This window comes from Chelmon rostratus, chromosome 8, assembly GCF_017976325.1.
Source record: "Chelmon rostratus isolate fCheRos1 chromosome 8, fCheRos1.pri, whole genome shotgun sequence".
Lineage (NCBI taxonomy): Eukaryota > Metazoa > Chordata > Actinopteri > Chaetodontiformes > Chaetodontidae > Chelmon > Chelmon rostratus.
The window spans coordinates 4,549,549-4,572,454 of NC_055665.1; the positions used below are offsets into that span (position 1 = coordinate 4,549,549).

The 22,906-nt window shown below is 41.8% G+C and overlaps 1 protein-coding gene across 1 annotated transcript; it reads left to right on the forward strand.

Moving 5' to 3' along the window:
- Positions 1-340: 340 nt before the first annotated feature.
- On the forward strand, positions 341-22,502 carry col28a1b (collagen, type XXVIII, alpha 1b). The gene is made up of 35 exons (XM_041942754.1): positions 341-476; positions 998-1,140; positions 2,326-2,891; positions 4,563-4,583; positions 4,672-4,731; positions 4,858-4,911; positions 4,996-5,040; positions 5,121-5,147; positions 5,240-5,284; positions 5,364-5,408; positions 7,211-7,264; positions 9,103-9,171; positions 9,499-9,567; positions 11,939-12,007; positions 13,006-13,074; positions 13,228-13,296; positions 13,412-13,480; positions 13,673-13,741; positions 14,219-14,290; positions 14,390-14,458; positions 14,588-14,659; positions 15,134-15,202; positions 15,289-15,357; positions 15,433-15,501; positions 15,598-15,666; positions 16,067-16,135; positions 16,250-16,318; positions 16,832-16,900; positions 17,033-17,113; positions 17,199-17,234; positions 18,032-18,068; positions 18,161-18,715; positions 19,827-20,011; positions 20,792-21,083; positions 21,975-22,502. The coding sequence occupies exons 2-35, from the start codon at positions 999-1,001 to the stop codon at positions 22,142-22,144; spliced, it is 3,594 nt and encodes a 1,197-aa protein (XP_041798688.1). The 5' UTR covers positions 341-476; position 998; the 3' UTR covers positions 22,145-22,502.
- The last annotated feature ends 404 nt before the right edge of the window (positions 22,503-22,906 follow it).

Sequence of the window (22,906 nt, forward strand, 5' to 3'; positions counted from 1 at the left end):
CCGTATCCAAACAGTCTCCATGTGCAACCGCGCAAAACACAAAGCAGTGAGACACAATGAAAACTCTATTAACCCTCGAAACTGAAAATAACAGGACTGCCCCTGTCTTATTGTTGGACACTTTCATTTGATTAGTAGCAATGCTGATCTTATCTTTCTTGTCTATGGGGCTCAGGTTTCACTGTTGTAGTCTATCTACTCTGATAATATTCCTGCGGGAACTTATTGTGTTAATGTGCAGGAGAGTCAGGAAAATAAAATCCTTTCGGTCAGTCATCAAGCTCTGAACTGGACCAGCGCTGAAATGTTGGAGCGGCCCCAGAGCCCCCGGCTACACACACAGCACATCAGCTCATCCGATGGTCCTCAGTTTATCTCAGCCCGGTTTATAGGACCAGATTTCGCGGCGAAATGCCACCCAAAGAGCCACAGCTGACCGGACTACAAGCACTGACTGCAGCTAAATGAGATTCTAGGTAAAAGATTTAATGACTCCTTTTACTGTATGAGCTCTTTATTTATTTACTCGTGTCATGTTACAGAATGACAGCTTACATGTCTGCGCTGCAGCTTAGACAAGCCAAGTTCATGTTCGTCGTATAACGGTCTTTTAATTTAAAGACGCTTCTTCACTGCACATGAACTCAGTTACATTAAAGATTATTTAGAGGTTGCAGTATTTGAAATTTGTTTAGACTAATTAATATTTACACATGGGTTTACATATATTTACATATTTTGCACTCTAATATTGCAGTGTTTTATAAAGTACATGATCAGTATCAGGAACAGTATAACTGCAACTAATGAAGGTAAAACAGTATATTATGACTGTCAGTGACTGCACAGCTCCCTGTTTGGGTGTGGTCTGCAGGATGCATGATAGTAACATATTAAACAAGCGACTCTTATGATACTGGTAGAATATTTTGTGCCTTGCATACACTGAAGTTAATCCACTTCATTACTTTGTCTATGCAACTGCCTTCTCCGCTAGGATGGAAATGTTGCTGAGGGGAAACCTGAGGAGAGGAGTGGCGCTCTGCCTTCTGCTGCTGGCTCTCGTAAATGAGGCCACAGGCCAGAGAAGAAAGGCAGGACGCAGGAACAACTACAGGCTGCATGATGATGGAGGAAATGGTAATTCTTTATGTGAGGTATCCACGTGTTGGTGGTGCTTTAGGTGCAACAGATTGCAGGCAGGATGATCAGGCACTCAGCAAGCAACATGCACAGCTCAAGATATGTAGGATGAGAATAAGGATCACTTCATTTATAGAAGAGTTTGTCAGGTTGGCATATGTGAGCCACACATACTCAAACCAGATCCTTGTTTGATAAATGTGGGATGACGCCCAGCAGTGTATTAATCAGGTCCTTGGGGTGCTACATTCCCAAAACCTGAAACTGAAGTTCGTTAAATCCTTTGAACCCAAAAAGCTCATCGTCATGGCGTGGTAGTCAACTAATGACAGGGTTTGTGGTTCATAAGCTCCTCCTGTCCCCTTGTGGAAGTGTCCATGGACAAGACACTGAACCCCACATTGTTCCTGATGGTCGGGCCTGCACTTTGCATGGTAGCTCGTGCCCTCAGTGTGTGTGAAAGGGTGAATGAATAATGCAGCCACTGCTGGATTCTTACTCTTGGGCACTGACATATTACTTCATCCTATTTACAGCAGTGTTTTGAAGTTCTCACCATCCATTCCCTCCATGTAGAAACATTCATAACCAACCAGATGATCAGCTGCACGCTGAGAGTGACACTTGAATGGTAACCTTCACTCCACGGGTGAATAGATCAGGTCGGTCTCCCCCCATTGAGGGTAGCTCGGTTTGAATGGTGATTCAGATGCATCTGAATCACAGTGCAATTAAAACTCTGTTGTGAAATAATGCATCTTTGTAAATTTCCTGCGGTAAAGTTGTTTATAAGAAGGCTCTGAAGATTTTGGACTTTAGCTACTTCTAGTGGTAATATCAGGATCTATTAAACTATACAAATAGTGAGAGTACAAGGTGACTTCTTGATAGTACTCGCTTTAGCTGACCATCAGTCCCAAACTGAAAGATGTAATTGAAGATGTTGCTCAGTTAATTGAGTAATAATTTCAACGCTTTTTTTTAGCTACACTGCATGTAGCTAAAGATTCTACACATACAGTAGCATGCATATCAGTAAATAGACAACACCTTACTTATACCACTCTTGTAGTTCTGCTAATGAGTATGGTTCAAAAAGGACTCTGCAGCTGCGACCTTCTCCACATTTTCTTCCTCTCCAGTATTGTGACTTTTCCTTTGGTTGGTTTCCTTCTTCCACAGGTCTGACATGTTCGCTGGAGGTGGCTTTCATCGTGGACAGCTCAGAGAGTGCCAAAATATTCCTGTTTGAGAAGCAGAAGGCCTTCGTGTTGAGCTTCAGCACCCGTCTCGCTATGCTGCAGGTAGCCGGCTGGACGATGAAGGTGCGAATGGCTGCACTTCAGTACAGCAGCTCCGTGTCCATAGAGCACCGATTCTCTGACTGGAAAGACCTGGATTCATTTCACAGTCGAGTCAGCACCATGAACTACATCGGCCATGGCACCTACACCACCTACGCCATCACCAACGCCTCGCAGCTGCTGGTGCAGGAGACGCCGGCGGACAGCGTCAGGGTCGCGGTGCTGATGACCGATGGGGTCGACCATCCCCGCAACCCTGACGTGATTGCAGCTGCAGCCGAGGCCAAAGGTCACGGCACAAAGTTCTTCGCCGTAGGTTTATCGGACATCGCCCAGCAGAGTCAGAATAATGCCAAGCTCCGCGCCATCGCCAGCACACCTGCTCAGCAGTTTGTCCAGAGTCTTCTTAATCCTCAGCTGGAGGAGAAGCTGCTCAAAGAGATGGTGAGTGCTGGCTTCAAGTGGGACAACCTCAGTTAGGATGGGTCGGTTGGTTTTGGTGAGTTTGAATTAAGTCATGTAATCTGTGTGCTGCAGGTAGTGACTGACAACTTTACGTACTAACTCTTAAGTTAGTGTATTTTATGCTGTGGGTCAACAAATCTAATGCAGTATGCCTGTAAGTAATGGACAGAATTATTAAAGGCCCTGTGTGTAGGTGACTCCTAGTGGTGGTGGCAAAAAAGACAACAGGGTAGACCCTGAATCCGACCCAGGACACTGACTACGTTTATATGCACAAAACCTTCTGGTTTTTGATTCCAAAAAAAGACAATATTCCCACTAAGCTGTTCACATCCCAGGTGAAAAAATATTTTACTTAAATTATACTTTTTGAAGAACGTACTAAGTACAATTTGTAATATTTTTGTTGCCTTTTAGTAAGTGTGCTCAAGTCGTCCTTGAGTACACTTGAAGTGTAAATATGGCTCAACTTTTGCAAACTTAAAATGAACTGAAGTCCACCAGTGAAAATCAGGATTCATGAGAATTCAAAACATACTCGTAGTACATTTGAATTATATCACCAATGTGTTGGAAGTATACTTAAAATGAAGTGAAATTAAGTACACTTTAATTAAGCTGCTAATAGTGTATTAAAGGACTTGAAAATAAATGTTTTTCAGTACACATTATTATTTTTGTATTTTTGTCCTCAGAAAAAGTATTTGTAATTTAGTACACTTTTTAAAAGTACACTAAAGTACAATTTATTATACACATACAATAAAGTACACTTTTTAAAAGTTTATTTCAAACAGCCTTTAAATTAAGTACAAAAAGTAAGAGGGTACTCGTAATTGCAAAACTAAATCTAAATCACATTTCCAATACACTAACATATTCTTCTGTTTGACCTCTGAAGACTGAAAACTCTCATAATGAAATAGAGACAAAAACATTTTTTGGTTGCTTCGAATCATTTTTTAGCGGTTCATAACAGCTGAAGAGTTGCAAGCAGACATGGCTTCATTTTTAGGATTCACCAGCCAAAACGGTTCGGGAACGCCTGTGGTAGACTGTCAGCCAGAAGATGCTCCAGAGTTTGTAGCATTTAATCACAACAAACAACATCTGATTTCACCGACTCTCTTCCACTCTCTGGCTGAAGGTGCAGAAATCCCAGACTCCAGCAGCTGCTGCGTCTGCTTGGATTGAAACTTTGCGTTTTCCCTGAGCGGCATTCATGATCTACATCAGCCTATCACAGTGACAGCAGCACGCAGCTTTTCTTCCATGGGGTTTGTGTGAACCCGGTGTGAGGGCAGAAAGGGGGGGGCCTTTCGGCCCTCACAGCGGGTTCACATCTCAGTGACAGAGTTGTGTCTGCATGAGGGGCTTTCCCGCCTGCTTTGCATTTTCCACATGCACAGAAATGTCGGGGTCAGGGTCTGTCTGAGAGAGTGGCGTGGCCTGTTCTGCTTCCAGAAATGTGTGATATTATTCATTCACATTTATAGCTTCCAGGAAAGACACTATATATCAAAACAGCGTCGAGGAAAGACAACACCTAACACCAATGTTTCACTGAGACTAATAAACGGGTCCTTTCTGTGGTGATAAACCTGTAACTGACTGGCTGTTGACATGTTTTATCTTGTGTTTTGCATCCAGGGCGCAGTCGCATTTGAAGGGGTGAGTCTTTCAGCACAATGCGGCACTTTACTCCTCTAATCAGTCACCGTAAACGGTAGCATTGACGTCGCATTTGTCTCCCCGTTAGTGTCCACAGGCTCAAGTGTGTTTGTGTGAAAGAGGAGAGAGGGGCCCCCCGGGGAGTCCAGTGAGTATTTCGAAATAAATCATATATTGGAGTTTCATACAAAAGTTTCTCTGTATTTCTTCATCACAAACGTACACAACAACATCTTGTCTTTTAGCATCTAACCAAGACTATTCCTGATTCCAGGGTAGAAAAGGGGACCCAGGATTCAGAGGGCCACCTGGTCTAAAAGGAGCGAGGGTGAGTCTAAACACAAAGAAGCTGTTGAACTATTTCAGCGTCTGATTTTCTGCAGCTCACTGCGAGTTTGTCTCTCTACATCAGGGAGAGTCTGGATTGAACGGTCGACCTGGGAGTGATGGTCCAGAGGTAAAAATCAGTCCTCGTTGACTACAACATGCAGCTTATCCGATTAAATGCATGTTTGAAAACTGTCTCACCTTTTCCAGGGCCGGCCAGGTTATAAGGGCAACAAGGTGGGCAGCATTTACTTTAGCAGCATGCTTTCCAGCTGTTCTGCTCAAGTCCTCAGAAAATAAGACGGTGTGATTTTGTTTGCTTTTTTCAGGGGGAGAGAGGAGACTGTGGCACTCCTGGTGAAAAGGGTGACACTGTATGAACATTATTAACCACATTATTTTAATCAATGCAACACATTTTGTCCTCATAATGACTTGAATGTCATTTTACAGGGACCTGAGGGGCCTGCAGGCCAGCGAGGGCCGAAAGGAGAACAGGTACAGACAGATGTGTGTTTTATTTTTTAAATGGTAAGGTATATTTTCTCAGGCGCGTTACTTCATCAATGAGTACAATTAATAAAAAATAATAAGAACAAAATTATTTTTGAAAATGACAGGAAAACACCTAGAGGTAAAATAATGAGCGACTGTTTTTAGCCATGCTAGCAGCACCTCACTTAGCTTGCCAGGTAGCTGGATTAGCAAGATCTGGAGATCTCATGAGATCACACGAGATTACGCAAAATCGCATCTCAGCACCTCAAGCTACGCGCTTGTGGCTGAACCACAGTGGCTCGGACAGGTCGACTAGTTCATCATGGCTTGGTTTAGGTGTGACGACAACGGCAGGTGACTGTTTGATCGACAACAGCAATGGCGGCTCCAAAGGAGGTTAGCACAGATGCTGCTGTAGCATCAGTTCTGTCAGAGCTGGAGAGTATTTCTTCATGAAAGAAGAGCAAAGAATGAAGGCTTTTTTCATTTTTTCTCTTCTTGTGATTGGCTTTGGCAAGAGTCCGTTGATCTGATTGGTTGTAGCTAGCCCATGATAGGGGGTGATAGACAGATGGTTCATCCAATCGCAGGTTCCAAGGATGACTTCAGATGGTTCCGTGTAACAAACCATCTGCTGCGTCGGGTCGGCATGTCGGTCCACCACAAAAACAGCTGGATGGAACGTTTGCATGTTCATGGATTTAGAGATTTTTCCTCTGGCGACACCCTGAGGTTGACGTTTGTGGTTTTGAGTGAAATGCCTCAACAGCTGTTGGCTGGATAGTTCTGAAGTGTGGTTCAGATTCATGTCCCCCCTCAGGATGAGTTCCAATAACTTTAGTAAACACTCAACATTTAATGTGGTGCCACCATGAGGTCAAATTTTTATTTTTTAAAATCCTTTGATTTATGAGAAATTACCTGCAAAAGTAATAATGCCACTCATCAGCCTGAGCTGTGCTTTGTGTTTGGTGCTAATTAACAGCTGTTAGCATGCTCTAAAGAGCTGTAATCATGACCACTTAAATGATTGAACTTTGATTAACTTTCACAAATCAATTTTTATCAACTTATCATTTCATTCATTTAATCGCTTTATCCTTTGTCACTTTTCTCAATTGAGAAGTAATGCCATGATTTTTAATTGCTATGCTCAAATGTTGTCGCTCATCCTTCACGTCTGTGAACCAACAGTTTACTGCCTGCTGTTCACATTGATACACAGACATCACGTTACGTCGACATCAGACAGTCCATTCACTCTCTCCAATATGAAAAATGGAAGTGGAATTTGTCTGTTATTCATCTCTGCACTAATGGAATGTGAATATTGGATTATGGGTAATCCTGATACTAATGTGGCTATCCAAAGCAGTGAATCCAGGCTTGCAGGATATTATTCTTTTGCAGGAACAGACTTTGTGTGGTGGGATTAGTGCAGGGACCTGGCCGCCCAGCACCACTCTTCCTCCTCTGCGCTACTGGCACAGTGTCAGTATAACCTTGTTATTTTGTGAGCTCGGCCTGAGAATCGAAGGACATGAAAGCAGAGAATGTTGATTTTAATCCTGCTGTATTTTTCATCAGTCGGTTTTGACCCGTGGTTTGGTCATACAACATGTGGCCTTCATTTTATATTCATACATGATCATTTTGCGCTGCTGGATTCTAAAGTTTGGCCCCAAATATGGAGTTGTTTGGACAAAAACAATAAACGATACTGCAAAATATGCTATGAATGTAATCAAAGCAAATTTTTATGCTGCACTGATGGACTGTAAGAGTTTAAATTTGTTTTGCAGGGCACGATAGGACTACCAGGAGACATGGGTGCTGAGGGCCCACCAGGACCGAAGGTAAGTTTCCCCAGGACCTCAAGGTGCATTGAAAATTTCAACTCTGTCTTCAGTCGTTTCTACTCTGAAATTTTCCAGCAGCGACTGTTTGATTAGCTCGATTAAAGCTGGAGGCACAAATCTCGTACACAATATGTGCTAAGATTTCAACATTTCTAACTTTGATGCCCCCTAGTGGTTGTAGAAAGAATACACAGCGGCAGACAGCAAGGTATGCTTCTAAAAAACTACAGCATACAAGAATAAAAAGAAATATTTAAAGTACATGTAGCATATCCTCATACGGGAATATAATCTGATTTTGAATATAAAGTCATAATATTTCAAGAATAAAGTCCTAATTAACACTCAGTTCTTCTTGAGATTTTGCTGTAAATTCTTACATTTCTCAAAATATAGCAAACCCATGAGACAGCATTTGTTCTGATCACAGCCTGTTTCCTGCTAGATTTTGATTTGTCCTCCTGTTTTTTACATTGTTGTATGTTCACATCACATCACACCTTCACATCAGACAGATATTAAATGAGGAGTTAGACATTTTGAGAAACACAGTAAGAGTGGAGGTAGGGGAAAACATTTAGCTTTTCTCTGTCCAAAGTTTAAAAAAATACACATTGTCACACCCCCAAAACCCATTAATTAAGACGTTGTTGCTTGTTTGTTTAATAATGCACAAGCAGAACTGCTAAAATGACAAGCTGGAGCTATTTCTTGGTGTACCATTCATCCACCCGCCAAGGGTGTCTGTGCAGCATCTCCACTGGTTGCCCGGCAACCTCAGAGTGATGCCAAGAAGTCATGGCTGTTGTTTACCAAGAAATATTCAGAGCATGCAACTCCTCGTAAGCATATTTCCCAAAATACTGAACAATTCCGTTGAGGTTTAAAAGACTTTTTTTTGTGATCTGAAGCTCCCTCCATTAACATCCCAAAGGTACAGATTGTTCGTCAGTGAAAGCATGATTATCTGGTTAAATTAGTTATTATAGATCATTCAGAATTTTAGGGCGATTTTTCCTCAGAATAAGGCAACAGCTCTTCACTAACACTCCACAGACACATTCTCACACAACATTCGTATTGCCAGATAGCAGTTTTGGCGAAAAAGCAAGCAACATAAGAACGCCATTTAAAATGTGAGCCGAAGCCTAATAAGATGCTGATTCCTCCACCACCATAGAGCTGTCCCACAGCTCCCAAACAATGACGTCTTTATACAGATGAGATGTAACGTGATTTATAGCACATTCAGGAAAAGTTCAGACATTAATAGCAGAGGACTGGCCTTTATTTCCTGAATGCCATAAAGAGTTGAAGGAAGACTATAGGTCATCGAGTTTATCTAATATTCAATGAAAAAATAGATTGCAGTTAAAATCCCACAGACAAGACAGATGATTGAGGTTCATCTTGCGGATTTGCATCTCAGAATGCAAACGACTGTTCTGACTTTGCTCACAACTGTTATATTTCAGTTACTGAAGGATGTGAATAGACTTGACCTGGATGTGGTCGTTCTGTGTGTATTGTTGCTCTTGTTCGAGTTATATATTTGAAGGGCAGAGTCATCAGCAAACATGTCGAGGTGAATTTATCCATTTGAATTAGATTCAAGTTGCCCTTCAGTTTAGTGGATGCAGGTTTATTTATGAGGCTGCACATGACTGATTCTTATTGATTTCAAAGAAATTATTTAAAATTTGAGGCCATTCTGTACGTCTTACTGTGTAGAGTATAAAAAGGGAAGACAACCACATACATTTTGTCATCTCTCATTTCATTTCACTGCTCGCAGTGATTACATGCAAACCTCTGAACTTGTTTAACTGGCATAGGGAGACCGGGGGCCCAGCGGTGCTTCCGGACCACCAGGGGACATTGGTATCGGGTTCCCAGGAGCTAAGGTGAGGTATATTTATCACCATAAAAACATCCTGTCCTGTCATATAATGCTCCTCAAATTGGATTTCTGCCTAACTGTATCCTAGAACATTTTGTAGAGTCAAAACGACTCATAAATGCGACCTTTAGTTGTTTATACTCTATCGTCCCTCTCATTGGTTCATTGGAAGCGATTGTTTGATGAAATAATCTCCTCGACTAAGTTGTTTCCTCTGATAGTTAGAAACTAACAAACCGTAAAGCTACTGAGATATAATAAATATCACAGCTCTTTAATTCATTTCCTGGAAAATGTTGAAAGTTGTTGACTGCTGCTGTGATGCTTACAGGGTGAAAAAGGCATTCAGGGTAGACCAGGTCCCACAGGTCCTGTTGGGATCGGAGAACCAGGACTACCAGTGAGTACGAAGTATGCTCTCATATTGGGGTTGAATACTTTCAGTCCATAATATTGTCCTGAAAGTATAAACACATGTGACAGACAGGTGACATTGATAAAAGTGTCCTGTTAATAATAAATAAGTAGAAGTACTCGTATCTTAGTACTAGTAAAATGAAAGTAGTAACAGCACAGAGCAGAAATACTCTGTTACAGGTCTTAAAGTTCAAATTCAAAATGCAACTTAAGTTTAAGGCTAAAAAGTACTACCAGCAAAATGTGCTTAAAGTATCAAAAGTACTCGTCAGGCAGAGTAGGCTACTCTGAGAGTTTTGATATAATTGGAATATTAGTACTAATGTATCGACACATTAGCAGTACTTTGTTAATACTGTATAATACAGCTTTCAATTTCAGTTTATTAAATAAATGGCAAATATACAGTCTGTTATTACACACTTAATGTCAGGCCGGGACTCAGATCAGGACTCAGATGCAGAGTATTGAACACACAGATCTTTATTGAGAATAAGCACTCAAGGTCCACTTCAACGAGTGTCAAAGGAATAGGCTATATAATTATCCTAGGCCTATGGCTATAACCATGACTATCAAAATAATAACAGAAAACGCTCACTAAGAGGATAAACAAGAACACTAAGAAATGAAAATCACTAGAAACAGAAAACGCTCACTGAGAGGATAATCTAGATATCACTAAACACTAAAAAGACAATGAACAGAAAACGCTCCAAAGGGAGGAAAACACAATGGACTATGATGGCTAGGAAAACAAGGCTGAATAAGAAAAACTATGAAATCAAAAGTACTATCCTAAATACGAAATAACAGGTATGTCTATGCTAAAAAGGAAACAACAGAAAATCACTCACGCTAGAGGAAAACAATTCGGCTACGGAATAAACTGTGAAAATAAACCAAAAACTAAGATATCAAACTTACAAACAAAAGACACTCACGAGGAGGAAACAGGAGTTACTAACAAACGAGATCTATGGCTGTGACAAGGACGGACGGGGAAGACAGGCTCGGGTGAATCGCCGACGGACAAAGACACACTGGCACAAGACAAGGGAGATGCAGACTATTTAACACATGGAGGGTAATCAGGAACAGGTGGAAACAATGGGTAATCAGGGCGGACGCACAGGACACACGAGGGAGGGCAGGTGCTCTGAAACGAGAGGAGAGTTAGACCTTCAAAATAAAACAGGAAAAGACAAGACAAAACCCCAATGACAAGACAGACCTCACCGCGGTGTGACACTTAAAAACAGGACTGTGGGGAACAACAGAGAGAAAATCAGAAATTTTGGAGGATAAGATAAATTATACTTCAGGCATTTATCTAAATTCTGTGAAAAACACTGATATTCTGCACAATTTCTAAAGTCACTATGTACAGTTCTAATATGTGGGGGTGCAGTAAGGAAGCTGTTTTCTTTCCCCGGGCTGTTCTGCAAAGGAAACGTTTACAAAAATAAATAAATAATAGATCATTTATTTATCACTTCCTCTAAAGCGGCCTGCTGTTACTCACTTGTTCCTCTTGTTTTCAGCCTCTGTACCTACATTTATTTGGTTCCTAGCTCACACTCACAGTTACACTGTACACCACGCGCTGTATTATAAAGTGTTTCCAGTATTTTGATGTCAAAGCTGGTTGAAATGGACTTTTACTACATTATACACTGTTGGTATAGTTTAATCTACAATAATGTATCATAATTTATAAGTTCATTACATTTACTGTGTGTACTATCATGTAATGTGCAAAATAATTAGTAACTAACAGTAGAGTGAAAAGTAGAATATTTACCACTGAGATGCAGCTGAGTGTATAAAGTAGCTTAAAATGGAAATACCCACAGAAAGTACAATAATTGAGTAAATGTACTCAGTAACATTTCACTTTATTTAATGCACAAATGCACTCTTTTTATCTGTTTGCTGCAATCTTGTCAGGTAAACGCATTCAGGAGCTGAGAATTAAAGATCCACACAGAAACTTTGTCTTAAAGAGCGAGTGTGCATCCAGAAAAAGCTCAATCACACATGCCAGATCATTTTTTCTTCACTTCCAGCTGCTGTCCCTCTGGTTGTTGTGCACTACAGACTGGCCAAGTTGTCAGACATGAGCCTGTTCTGTGCACGTCACTCACATCCAGGTCCAGCAGTCCTGAGAACTGAACCTTTCAACAGTTTTCAGACCCCTGCTGCCACCTGGAGCACTAATATGCAAAATCGCTCACTTTTATTTTGTCCTATGTAGAGCCACATTGTCTCATAGACGCTCTTTAGCTGCCTCTTTACTATTTTGTGTTTTATTGAAGCCGTCACTTTGAATTAAAGGTTGTTTGTTGTTCCAGGGTCCCCCAGGACCACCCGGTGCACAAGGAAACCCCGGACCACCTGGAGAGGGGTTTCCAGGACCGAAGGTAAGTCAAGGTTTTCACCATCTGTTGGATAAAGGACTGCTTCTCAATAATGTGGTGCAGTAAATTAAGTATATCCTGATGCTTTCACATGTTCATATCAACCAAAATGAACAGATTTGAAATTTTTTAATTAAAACAGCTGAAAATAGTTACAGTCAGTTCTTATTTTCATAATTAAGCAATAATTCAAGTGTCCTCTCAATTACATTTTTCCATGTAATAATCCCTGTTAAAATAGATATTAAATAAATATTCTGGTCTGGATATTAACAGAGGAGATAATGGAGCTTTGAGCCAACACCAATATAACATCTGTAATTTTTGATTTCTGCATCATCACAACGTTGACCCATCAGTAATTTCTACTTTCCTGCCAAATGTTTCTAGTGAAAATAAAACATTTTTTTTTAGAAAAGTATAGAGTTTTGTGAGTTAAAAATGCTCTTTAAATATGTAGGGTCCCTAATTATATAATCATTTTTCAGAATTTGACGCAGGAAGTCTGTCAGTTAAGGGAACATGGGATCCAAGGAACCATTCTGCATCTTTAACAATACAATATAATACAGCACAGTAGAGTACAGTACAATACAGTACAGTACAGTAGTAATTAATTGCATTGTATTGAGACAACAGCCTGCCCAATTAGAAGCACATGTGATGCAGCACGCAGTCGACCACCAGCTGCCACAGTGCCGCTGAGCAGGACACTGAACCCTGAAAACTGCCTCTGAGTTACTCTCCTGTCCCTCGTGTTGCATCTTTGCATGTGATGGAGAAAAACTTGATGCTTGGCTTTTTTATAATGTTCACGTCAAATTACAACCAGAACACGTTTCGTTGATTTCTACAAAACGTTGTGCATTTACTCAGGAATTTACATTATTGGCCTTAACGTCACATGCTGGATGTGCATTAATGTTGGAAGCTCATGCAGTTTATTATGAGAACTGCTTGGAGAACAGTGATGTCTGTCACACTTACCGCCTTTGTTTTAGGGTGATCGAGGATACGAAGGTCCCAGGGGCAATCGTGGACTTCCCGGTGTTGGGGTCAAAGGTGACAAGGTAAAAAGACTTCAGATGTATAAATATCTGTGACGTTTTCTCAACTTGTCTACTGATGCGCCAACATTTCCTGCATTGTGAGCGGTCACCTACGTCTCATATGCTCTGATACAGAGCTCGGTCTTTGATTACTGTGAAATAATCTTTTCTCAGGGCAATCTGGGCCCGCCTGGGATTCCAGGTCCAGTTGGCGCTCCTGGTTTAGGACTTCAAGGAGAAAAGGTAAAAAAACTTAATCAGCTGACCACAAAATTAACACATCATATGGAAAGTTATCAGCGTCTCCCACCTGCTCTCATTTGATTTGTTGATTTTAACTTAATCTTCTGTCTCGCAGGGTGATCTCGGCCCAGTCGGACCTGCAGGCCCCAGAGGACTTCAAGGTATTGGAATAACAGGACCAAAGGTAAGACAGGATGTGTGTCTCAGAGACAGAAACTCAGTCTCTCTCTCAGTTACAAGATACTGTAATGTCGCATTCAGTTCTGGTCCTTTAAAGGTCATTTCATAGAAAGAACTTCCACCTGTTTCTTGTTGATGGTTGGTTTCAAGCTCCAAGTAAAAGCAATGACTATGTCTGTATGATTGTTGTCTTTAGGGGAATCAGGGAGTCCCAGGTGAAGCTGGACTGCCAGGTGAGAGAGGTGTGGGCGAACCAGGACCCAAAGTAAGTGTGCTGTTCCCTTCTGAACACTATTCAGTACGGTACAGTATAGTTCCCTTTAAAGAGACAGATAGAAATGTGCTTATTTAGTTTCTTTTGAAGAGTGAGATGAGAAGATTGACACCACTCTGTACAATAAATATGAAGCTAAAGGCAGCACCTAGTTAGCTTAGCTTTGCATAAACATTTTGTTCTTTTCAGTCATTCTGTTTTTTCTACGGATCAAACAATCAAGAAATAATGGGTCCATTATAGAACTGTTGAGGTGGGTGTGGTGTTGTAGGTGTATTGTGTTTTTCATAACCTTTGGAAAGAGCCTGGCTAGCTTTTCCCACCATTTCCAGTCTTTATGCTAAGCTAAGCTAAGCTTGAATCCCTAAATCATTGATTTTACAAGTAGCTGTAAGAAGGTTAAAGGTCAGAGCCGCTGCCTGAACGGTCACCTGATCCCTGGGAACGCTCTTGCATGTTATCTCTCAGGGTGACCCAGGGTCTGAGGGGTTACCAGGTATACCGGGTCAGGCAGGAGAGGATGGAGCCCCGGGACAAAAGGTAACAACCCATAACCCAAAGCGCCTTTCTCTTCTTGAATCTGTTTCTAATATTTCTTACCCGTCTGCTGTTTCATTGGCTGTTTTCAAATGACGGCAGGGTGACATTGGGTTACCGGGGCCGAGGGGACCTGACGGGGCTCCTGGTAAAGGTGCACCTGGAGAGAGGGTAACAGACATTGTTCACAGCTGATGTGCACATAAAGATTATGTATAAATGTACTTTAACTTTAATTATGCTCATCTAAAAGTGACTGTTTGGAAGAATATGAGCAGCAGTGTTGTGTTATTTTGGCAGGGGGACAGAGGTGACAGAGGGACCAGAGGTCAGCCAGGTGCAGTGGGTCCTGTGGGGCCAATGGGGGCAAAGGTATGTATGTCCACAATAGAAGCGTTTTACCTGAATATGTCAAATAACAATTTTACACAGCGGTATAAAAGTAGTGTAGATCTTAGCAGTGAAGTGGTGGGGACAATGTTGTATCTGACGGACATGATGGACCAAACCAGGAAAGTAAGGGTGCCTGTAAGCACCACCTTATCTTCCATCCTCTTCAGGTGACGCCACCAAAGCTGGCCGACCTGCAAACCAGCAAGAGTGTGAAGATGTTGAATGTTTTCATTCAATTTCATTTAACGAATGCTGCAACTAAAGATGTTTGACAAATCAGCCAAGACAAAACAGACAAGAAACAAACTGAAGATACAAACGACGTCATTTAGAGAACCAAAAGTTGTTTTCACACTTTCACTGTGTTCATTTTAACCCTGAAATTCTTTTTAGATGTCTGAGTCTCCTTGTTGCCTTGTCTAGTCTTTGTCTGATCAGCGTTTTCTCTTCCAGGGGGAACCAGGAAATATTGGGCCACCGGGAAAAACTGGACCACCAGGGAGGGGTATACCTGGTGCCAAGGTGAGCTCATGTGGTGTGAACATCAGCTGCTGTAACGGTCAACAGCTACAAGGTTGGTTCATTGTTCTGCTTGTGTTTGTTGTCAGGGAGAACCAGGTCCAGGAGGTGCACCTGGAGCTGTGGGCGAGCCAGGGACAGGTTTACCTGGACCCAAGGTGAGTTCATCTCAGGTTTACCCGTCGCTCATCCCATGAAAGGCACTGATAAAAGTGGCCTGTTGTGGTTTGTAGGGAGACAGAGGGTCACCAGGCCCTGCTGGGCCACCTGGACAGAAAGGTGACGGTTACTCCGGCCCTCCGGTGAGTATCGACCTACATCACAGCCTCATTTATCGCTTCACACTTCCCAGGAACCACACTCAGCTCTCTGTGTCATTTTTTCACACTGCGTCTTAGGGACTTCCAGGGCCTCCAGGTCTGACGGGAGAAACTGGACCAGATGGCATCGGTTTACCTGGACCAAAGGTAAAAGTTCATCCAGGGAAAAACATTAGACAAGACCAGTGTCATCCGTGAAATGGACATGCACTTCTAACTTGCAGTGAAGCTGTTTTTTGTTTATTTTCCCAGGATATTTTTGTGTATTGCTGTATAGACATTAGGAGAAAAAAAGACGACTGATAGAAAAGAAAAATGGATGGAAAATGTTTCACGCTGTGTGACGTAGTACTTCAGGTGGTTTTTCTTGCTGTGCTGATCGTTGCTTTTTATATTTGAGTGTTTTCATCTCGGTGTGGGATGTTTTACGAGCCTGACACTTTCTTTTTTTTAGTTATTGCCCTTTTTCTCTCTGTGATTACGTTACTTGCGATTACTGACAGATACGTATAAATGTTTTATAACTTACAAGCTGTTTCCTGTTCAGGGAGACAGAGGCTTGCCTGGACCTCCTGGACCTGCTGGACCCCCAGGGATCGGCCTACTTGGTTCTAAGGTGATCTGTTCTGTTGAAAACAATGGCTTACATGTGACTGTACAAATATATTGCCTGTAAATACGTTTAAGTTGATTTTAGTATCCAGAAGAACACAGTTTTCTTTTCCTGCAGGGTTCAGTTGGCCGAACGGGACCACCTGGTCCACAGGGGTTACCTGGAGAGGGCATCCAAGGACAAAAGGTACCGCTGCCAGCTGTTGATAGCAGATGAAAAGTGCAAAACAAACAATTACAAGTACATAAAATAAAAATAAGAGCAGAAATAAAAATAGAAGTTATACAAGAGCTATTTAACTCAAAATTACAGGGCAAGCAGTACACATACACAGTGCACATACAGGGTACTTAAATGACAGTGCAGCACCATCTCAAGCAAAGTGACATAGCGCTGTAATTAGCAGTAAGATATTGTACATGCAAAACTAATAAGTACCATCTACTATGACAGCAAACACCAGAATCATATACTGCATGAGTTAAGTAATTATACTTAGTGTTTGTCTGTATTAATAGAGAAATATGATGTAGTACACTAAGTAACAAAACAGTATAACACATTACCATAACACAGAATAATATATTACAGTAAAATATAGTTTGGGATATATAAGATGGAATGTCGTGGCTCATGGGATGGCACGTTTTTGTCGTTTTATCTCTGTGAAAAAGACGAGTCTGTGCTCCATGTTTCCAGGGGGAGCCTGGATTTCAGGGGATCCCCGGCCCCAGAGGTCCTCCTGGACAAGGTCTGCAGGGGGACAAGGTAAGGATGAAATACGAGTGACAGAAAACCCGGCAAAATGCATGTGTGCTCATGTGTACTGTTGATATGGCTCCCTCTTTCTATCGCTGTGTGGTTCAGCCTGATAAGACGAGTGTTTCTTCCCTCTCGCAGGGGGATCGAGGGTTCAGAGGTGAAAAAGGCAAAAAGGGAGAAAGAGGAGAACCTGGAGAGGCAGGAGCCAGCGGACCCTTGGTACTGGATTTTGTTTTTACAGTGATTAAAGTGGAAATCTCACACCACGTGAGCAGCTAATAAAACGATTTCTTTCAAATCACAGGGCAGAGTGGGACAAAAGGGAGAGCCTGGACTTACAGTAAGTATGGCTCATTAAACTGAACGTCAATGGTGTGTTTTTTCATTATTTAGGCTTCTTCAGCACACTGGATCTAAAACAGTGAGGTTTACATGCACCCTTTCAGATTTAATTTGAAGGTGTTCACATCCACATCAGATTAACAGTGCAGCAGTTGTAGCTCATTTTTATCTCTAATCCCAGATCTTTAAGGACAGAAAGTAATGTGTGGAGTGGTTAACTGGAGTGGTTTAAGGGTGCTTGAGGGTGTTCACCTTCGTTTTGGGTGCTTAGAGGCTTTGTCCAGAAACCTACTGTATCCTAAAACTGGAGGAATTTGTATAAAAAGGCTCAAGGTTGTGGACTGGTCGGATGATTTGGATTTAGATAGAACTTCACCCTCATTATCACCGATTCATTTCTTCTACTGTGACTCTGCTTCTACATGCACTCCAGTATCCTCTAATGAACTGGTTATGTCCTGTGTATGTAAACTCTATATCCTGGTTTCACAAACCCTATTTAAGAGCTAATCCTGGTTTTGAAACCTGGAGTACTCTGATAGAAACCAGGATACTGTGGCGTGTAAACACCTGATCCAGGTTTCTGAACAGTCTTTGTTGGTACAGAACAAAGTGACCGAGGCAGTGAGAGCTCAAGACACACCTGCAAGCAGATGATCAGAAAAGTGGATGCTGTTATCATCATGTATACAGGGAGATGAATAACCAGATGTTCTATATCCCGAAAACGATCTGAAACGAGGATCTATCTTTCTAACTATCTTCTTCTATCCTCTATCTATCTATCGTTCACAGAGGGAAGAAATCATCAAAATAGTGCGATCCATCTGTAGTAAGTAACGAGAAACTTGAAGCTCACCTCCTGAATTGTTGTTGGTTCTTCGTGTCTAGAACGTGGCTCCATCTCTTGCTCTGGTTCTTTAGGTTGTGGAGTGATATGTCGCCAGACCCCCTTGGAGCTCGTGTTTGTGATCGACAGCTCTGAGAGCGTCGGCCCCGACAACTTCAACGTGATCAAAGACTTTGTGAACAGTTTGATCGACCGAGCGTCGGTCAGCCGGGACACCACCCGGGTGGGGGTGGTCCTTTACAGCCACATCAACATGGTGGTGGTCAGCCTCAGACAGGAAGCCACTCGTGACGAGATCAAGTCTGCGGTGCGCTCAATGACCTACCTGGGCGAGGGTACGTTCATGGGCAGCGCCATCCAACAGGCCAACCAGGTGTTCAAGGCGGCGCGGCCAGGTGTGAGGAAGGTGGCCATCATCATCACGGACGGACAGGCCGACAAAAGAGACGCGATCAGTCTGGAGAGCGCCGTGTCGGAAGCTCAAGGAAGCAACATTGAGATGTTTGTGATCGGGGTGGTGAATGAGAGCGACCCCCTGTACGAGGAGTTCAGGATGGAGCTCAATCTCATGGCCACCGACCCAGACAGCGACCACGTGTACCTGATAGACGACTTCAAAACCCTTCCAAGTGAGCGCTACCGTGATCACATGATGTAGCCACGTATTGAAGGGTCATTACAAAACATTTTCCTGCTTATCATTGTGGTGTCATGCAGATGGGTTTCGTTTCAGTTTGAAATATCTTTCTACATTGATGTCAAGTAAGTAAGTGCATTTACTTAAGTGCAGTACTGAAGTGCATTTTTTTAAGTGAAGTACTTGTACTTCACTTAAGTAATTCCATTTTCTGCTACTTTATTTTTCCAAACTCTTCTGCATTTTGGAGGCAAATATTGTACTTTTTACTGCACAACACAGTTACTTTGTAGATTCAGCTTATTAAACCAAAATCTAATTAACTAATAAATTATGATGTATTATTATATACTACACTGCAGAATAAAAAAGTACTTACTAAAGCAAAAATTAAAGTAATTGCCAAGTTAAATGATAAAATAATATACAATGTTATACAATATATACTAATATTCTGAAATGAGCCATTCAATATAATGACTACTTTTACTTTTCATACTTTAAATATTTGTTGATGCAAATACTTTTGTAGTTAGGTTCAATTTTGAATGCAGTAACAGAGTATTTCTACACTGCAAAATTTCTACACTTCAGTAAAAGGTCTGAGTACTTCTTCCATCACAGTGTCTCTCATATTCCTAATGGTACGATGTAATTTGTGAACTGCCCTTTAAAGTTAGCTTTTAATGTAAAATACTTTATTCCACAGTTTCACTCTTTGTCCTCAAAAACGCATTTCAGGCTTTACATGAGATCACTGACAGGAAAACTTCCTAAGCAGCATGGAGGGAGAAATCTGGACTCATAAATGATGCTTAAACCTCCACAGAAAACAGTTTTAGGTTCAGGAAACAGTTTCTTCTGTCGACACTTGGTGGCAACAGAGAGCAACAGTCTGGATAAGATACTGCACTGCTTCAGCCTCTGCACACAGCAGGCCTAAATGAGGTTAAAAATGCTCCACTATAACATCTACTGCCATGATCTTGAGCTAGACACCCAAAACTGCTAAAATGAATTGTTCTGGGAAGCTACTAGCAGAATAAACTACACTGAGCAACACATAACAGTGTATTTACTGTCATGTTCTTCTGGTCTTGCAGCTCTGGAGAGGAAGCTGCTGAGTCGTATCTGTGAGGACGGAGAGAGACAATTGTTCAGCTCCATCCCGAGCTCCAGACTGCCTCCAGGAATCCCTGAGGTCTCCGGTAACGTTCGAGAACCTCCATACAGGACCGATACAGATACACCCACCTTCACAGGAGACTTCAGGAGAGTTCAGATGGTGGTGAGGAGAACAAAACAGTCACTTTTCTACCCCCTGTTGTCAGGCTGTGTTACAACAATTTAACGTATCACTAGCAATATCCTGAGGCAACCAAGTAAAATCAACCAAAACCTTGTGCCTTAACTCTTTGGATGGCAATGTCAGTCTGTTGGTCAGTCCACCTCTGTGGTCCAGACTGAACTATCTCAACAAATGTTGGATAGATTGTAATGAAATGTGATGATGACATTCATGGTTCCCAGAAGGTGGATCCTAATGACCTTAGCGACCCCCTGACCTTTCCTCTGGAGCCATAAATGGGTCAAATTCAAATGAAATATCTCAACATCTACTAGAAGGATTGGTGCAAAAATGGGTGCAGACATTCATTGCCATCAGGTAAAAAGTAGTTCACATCCTCAGTTGACAACATCGATTAAAACAGTGTCTGGCCTTTGCATCGACATTACTTCTTATTTGTCTCAGAGAACATAACGCCAACACCTGGTATGGAGTCAATATTTCTTGACATCACTGATATTTAAATCCCCAAAACATCTTCCTGTTATCACTCAAGGTATTTTAACGGTGAGCAGTCGACCGGCTGTGCTGGGAAGCTCCTTTCCAAAATAAATGCTTGTCAGCAGCAAAAGCACTGAGGTTCATTCACCGCCTTTGAGGCTAGCATTTTTGACGAAACAAGTTTTCTTACTTGCTTTTGTAGCTTTTAACCACATCTTGCGAAGCTGGTTCTGGTCTTATAACATGACCTTTGTATAATCATTCTGTGCTCTGTTACAGCCCGGCCCTCCAGCGTCACACCTGGACAGAGAACCCATCACTCCACAGAGACCCAAGACGGACGACAGATCCTCCACAGAAATTCAGAGATTTCCACTCTTCGACAGGGAGCCCTTCAGACCTGTAACAGAGTTCCTCCCACAGTTCGACATAAAGGACCCCAACAACCACATGGTGATGACGGGAGCCATCGGACCGGCGGGTCCCACTCTGAGGACCCCGCCTGAGGAGAAGACACCACCACCGCTACCACCGACTCCTGTGCTGCTGCCTTCAGACACCAACGGATCAGGTAACTGTTTGCAGAGGAGATGTTAGGATTATTGAAGGTAAAAGAAACATGCACTGAACACACATCTGTTCATATTTTAGTGGAAGTGTTGACAGAATGAGGTCAAAGCCTGGAACAAAATTCCTGATAAACTTAGAGGCTGTGAACTCAAAATGTGATACCTTACATTACCGTTCAAACACTTAATCTGAAACCTGAAGGTAAACATTAAACAGGCAAACAAAAAAATTAAGAAACAGTTTGATATTGTGGAAAATACATTCGCTTGCTTTCAGAGCTGTAGCTGAACATGAAGTTCAGGAGGAAGACCAGGATCTAGTTAGCTAAGCTTAGCATATTTACATAAGTGTAACAGGATTTCAGGAATCAACTGTATAGTGGACTATTTGAAAGGCTTTTTTAACATGAGGGTACATTTTTAACAAACTGGAAAACTTGTGTTGTTTCTGTTCAGTCAGCCTCTCACAGATTTATTGTTAGCCATGCTAGCAGCGTAGCTCCTGGGAGGGCAATGTCGGTCTGCTGGTTTGGTCCAGACTCGACAGACTATCTCGACATCTGCTCGACTGATTTACTAAAGATTTTGTACAGACATTCATGGTCTTCAGAGGATGAATCCTACTCACCTTGCTGATACCCTGACGTCCTCTAGCTCCACCATGACATTCACATTTGAGGTTTTGGGTGAACTAATACTACCGTATTTTGTGTTTAGTGCTAATTAGCCAATGTTAGCATAAACTTAGATGGTGAACATGGTAAGCATTAAACCTGCTCAACATTAGCATGCTAGTATGCTAAACTTAGCATTTAGCTTAAAAACAGCCTCACAGAGCCGCCAGCTAGCACAAACTCATAAGCTTGACACTTGCCTTTCGTTGCCTTTTGCAGAGCGCTGTGGCCACCTCCTGGATCCAGGACCTTGCCGGGACTATGTGGTTAAGTGGTACTACGACGCAGCAGCTAATTCCTGCGCTCAGTTCTGGTTCGGAGGCTGTCTAGGAAACAGCAACCAGTTCGAGACCGAGAAGAGCTGCAGGGAAACCTGCGTCAAGGTCTAACATGCACGCGCCTGTAGTCACGAACACGTATGTAAATGCTCAAAAACATTTTGCTGTGGCTTCACGTCACAAAGTTCACTTCAACTTCAGTGCCTTAGTATTTTACTGGTAGCTACTTTGACAGAGTTAGGCCAAATAAACAGCAAATGTTGCAAGAGGCATCAAAAAACCAAATTAGCCTAAAATGGAGATAAGGTTTTAAATTGCTCAGTAGGCTAAGTGCGATAAAATGTGTTTTTTTCCTGTCGGCCAGAAGGATTTGTGTATTAATTGTGTTAATCAAGCCCAGCTAATACAGAGAAAATGATGTCTGTGATGTTACTTACACTATTGAACAGTTCTGTAAAAAATAAAATTTGTAACCACTAACCTTTCTTTTTAGAAAAAGTAACCCTTTTTGTATGATGCAATGTTGTATTTTTCTACTTTATGTCTTCAGTTTTTTTATGTTTATGTTTTTTAATACTGTAAAATGTCATTAAAGAAAAAACACAACAAATAAACTTATAATTTCATGCATTGTGGGTCAAATGCCCTTATTGTAAGCTGCTATAATTTATGGAAAGGCCTGATGTCCACACGTAAAGAAAGCATGAATCTGTCGTACAATAGGAAAATAATTGAGTTGGAGTTACGTTTGCAACAGCAACAGCTAACTTCTTGATATTTTTCCACATCTGCAGTTACCGGCCCATCCTCAGTAATCAAATCTTCTATTGTGAAGTTAAGAGGAAAATGACTCACTGAGAAACACTTTCTTCA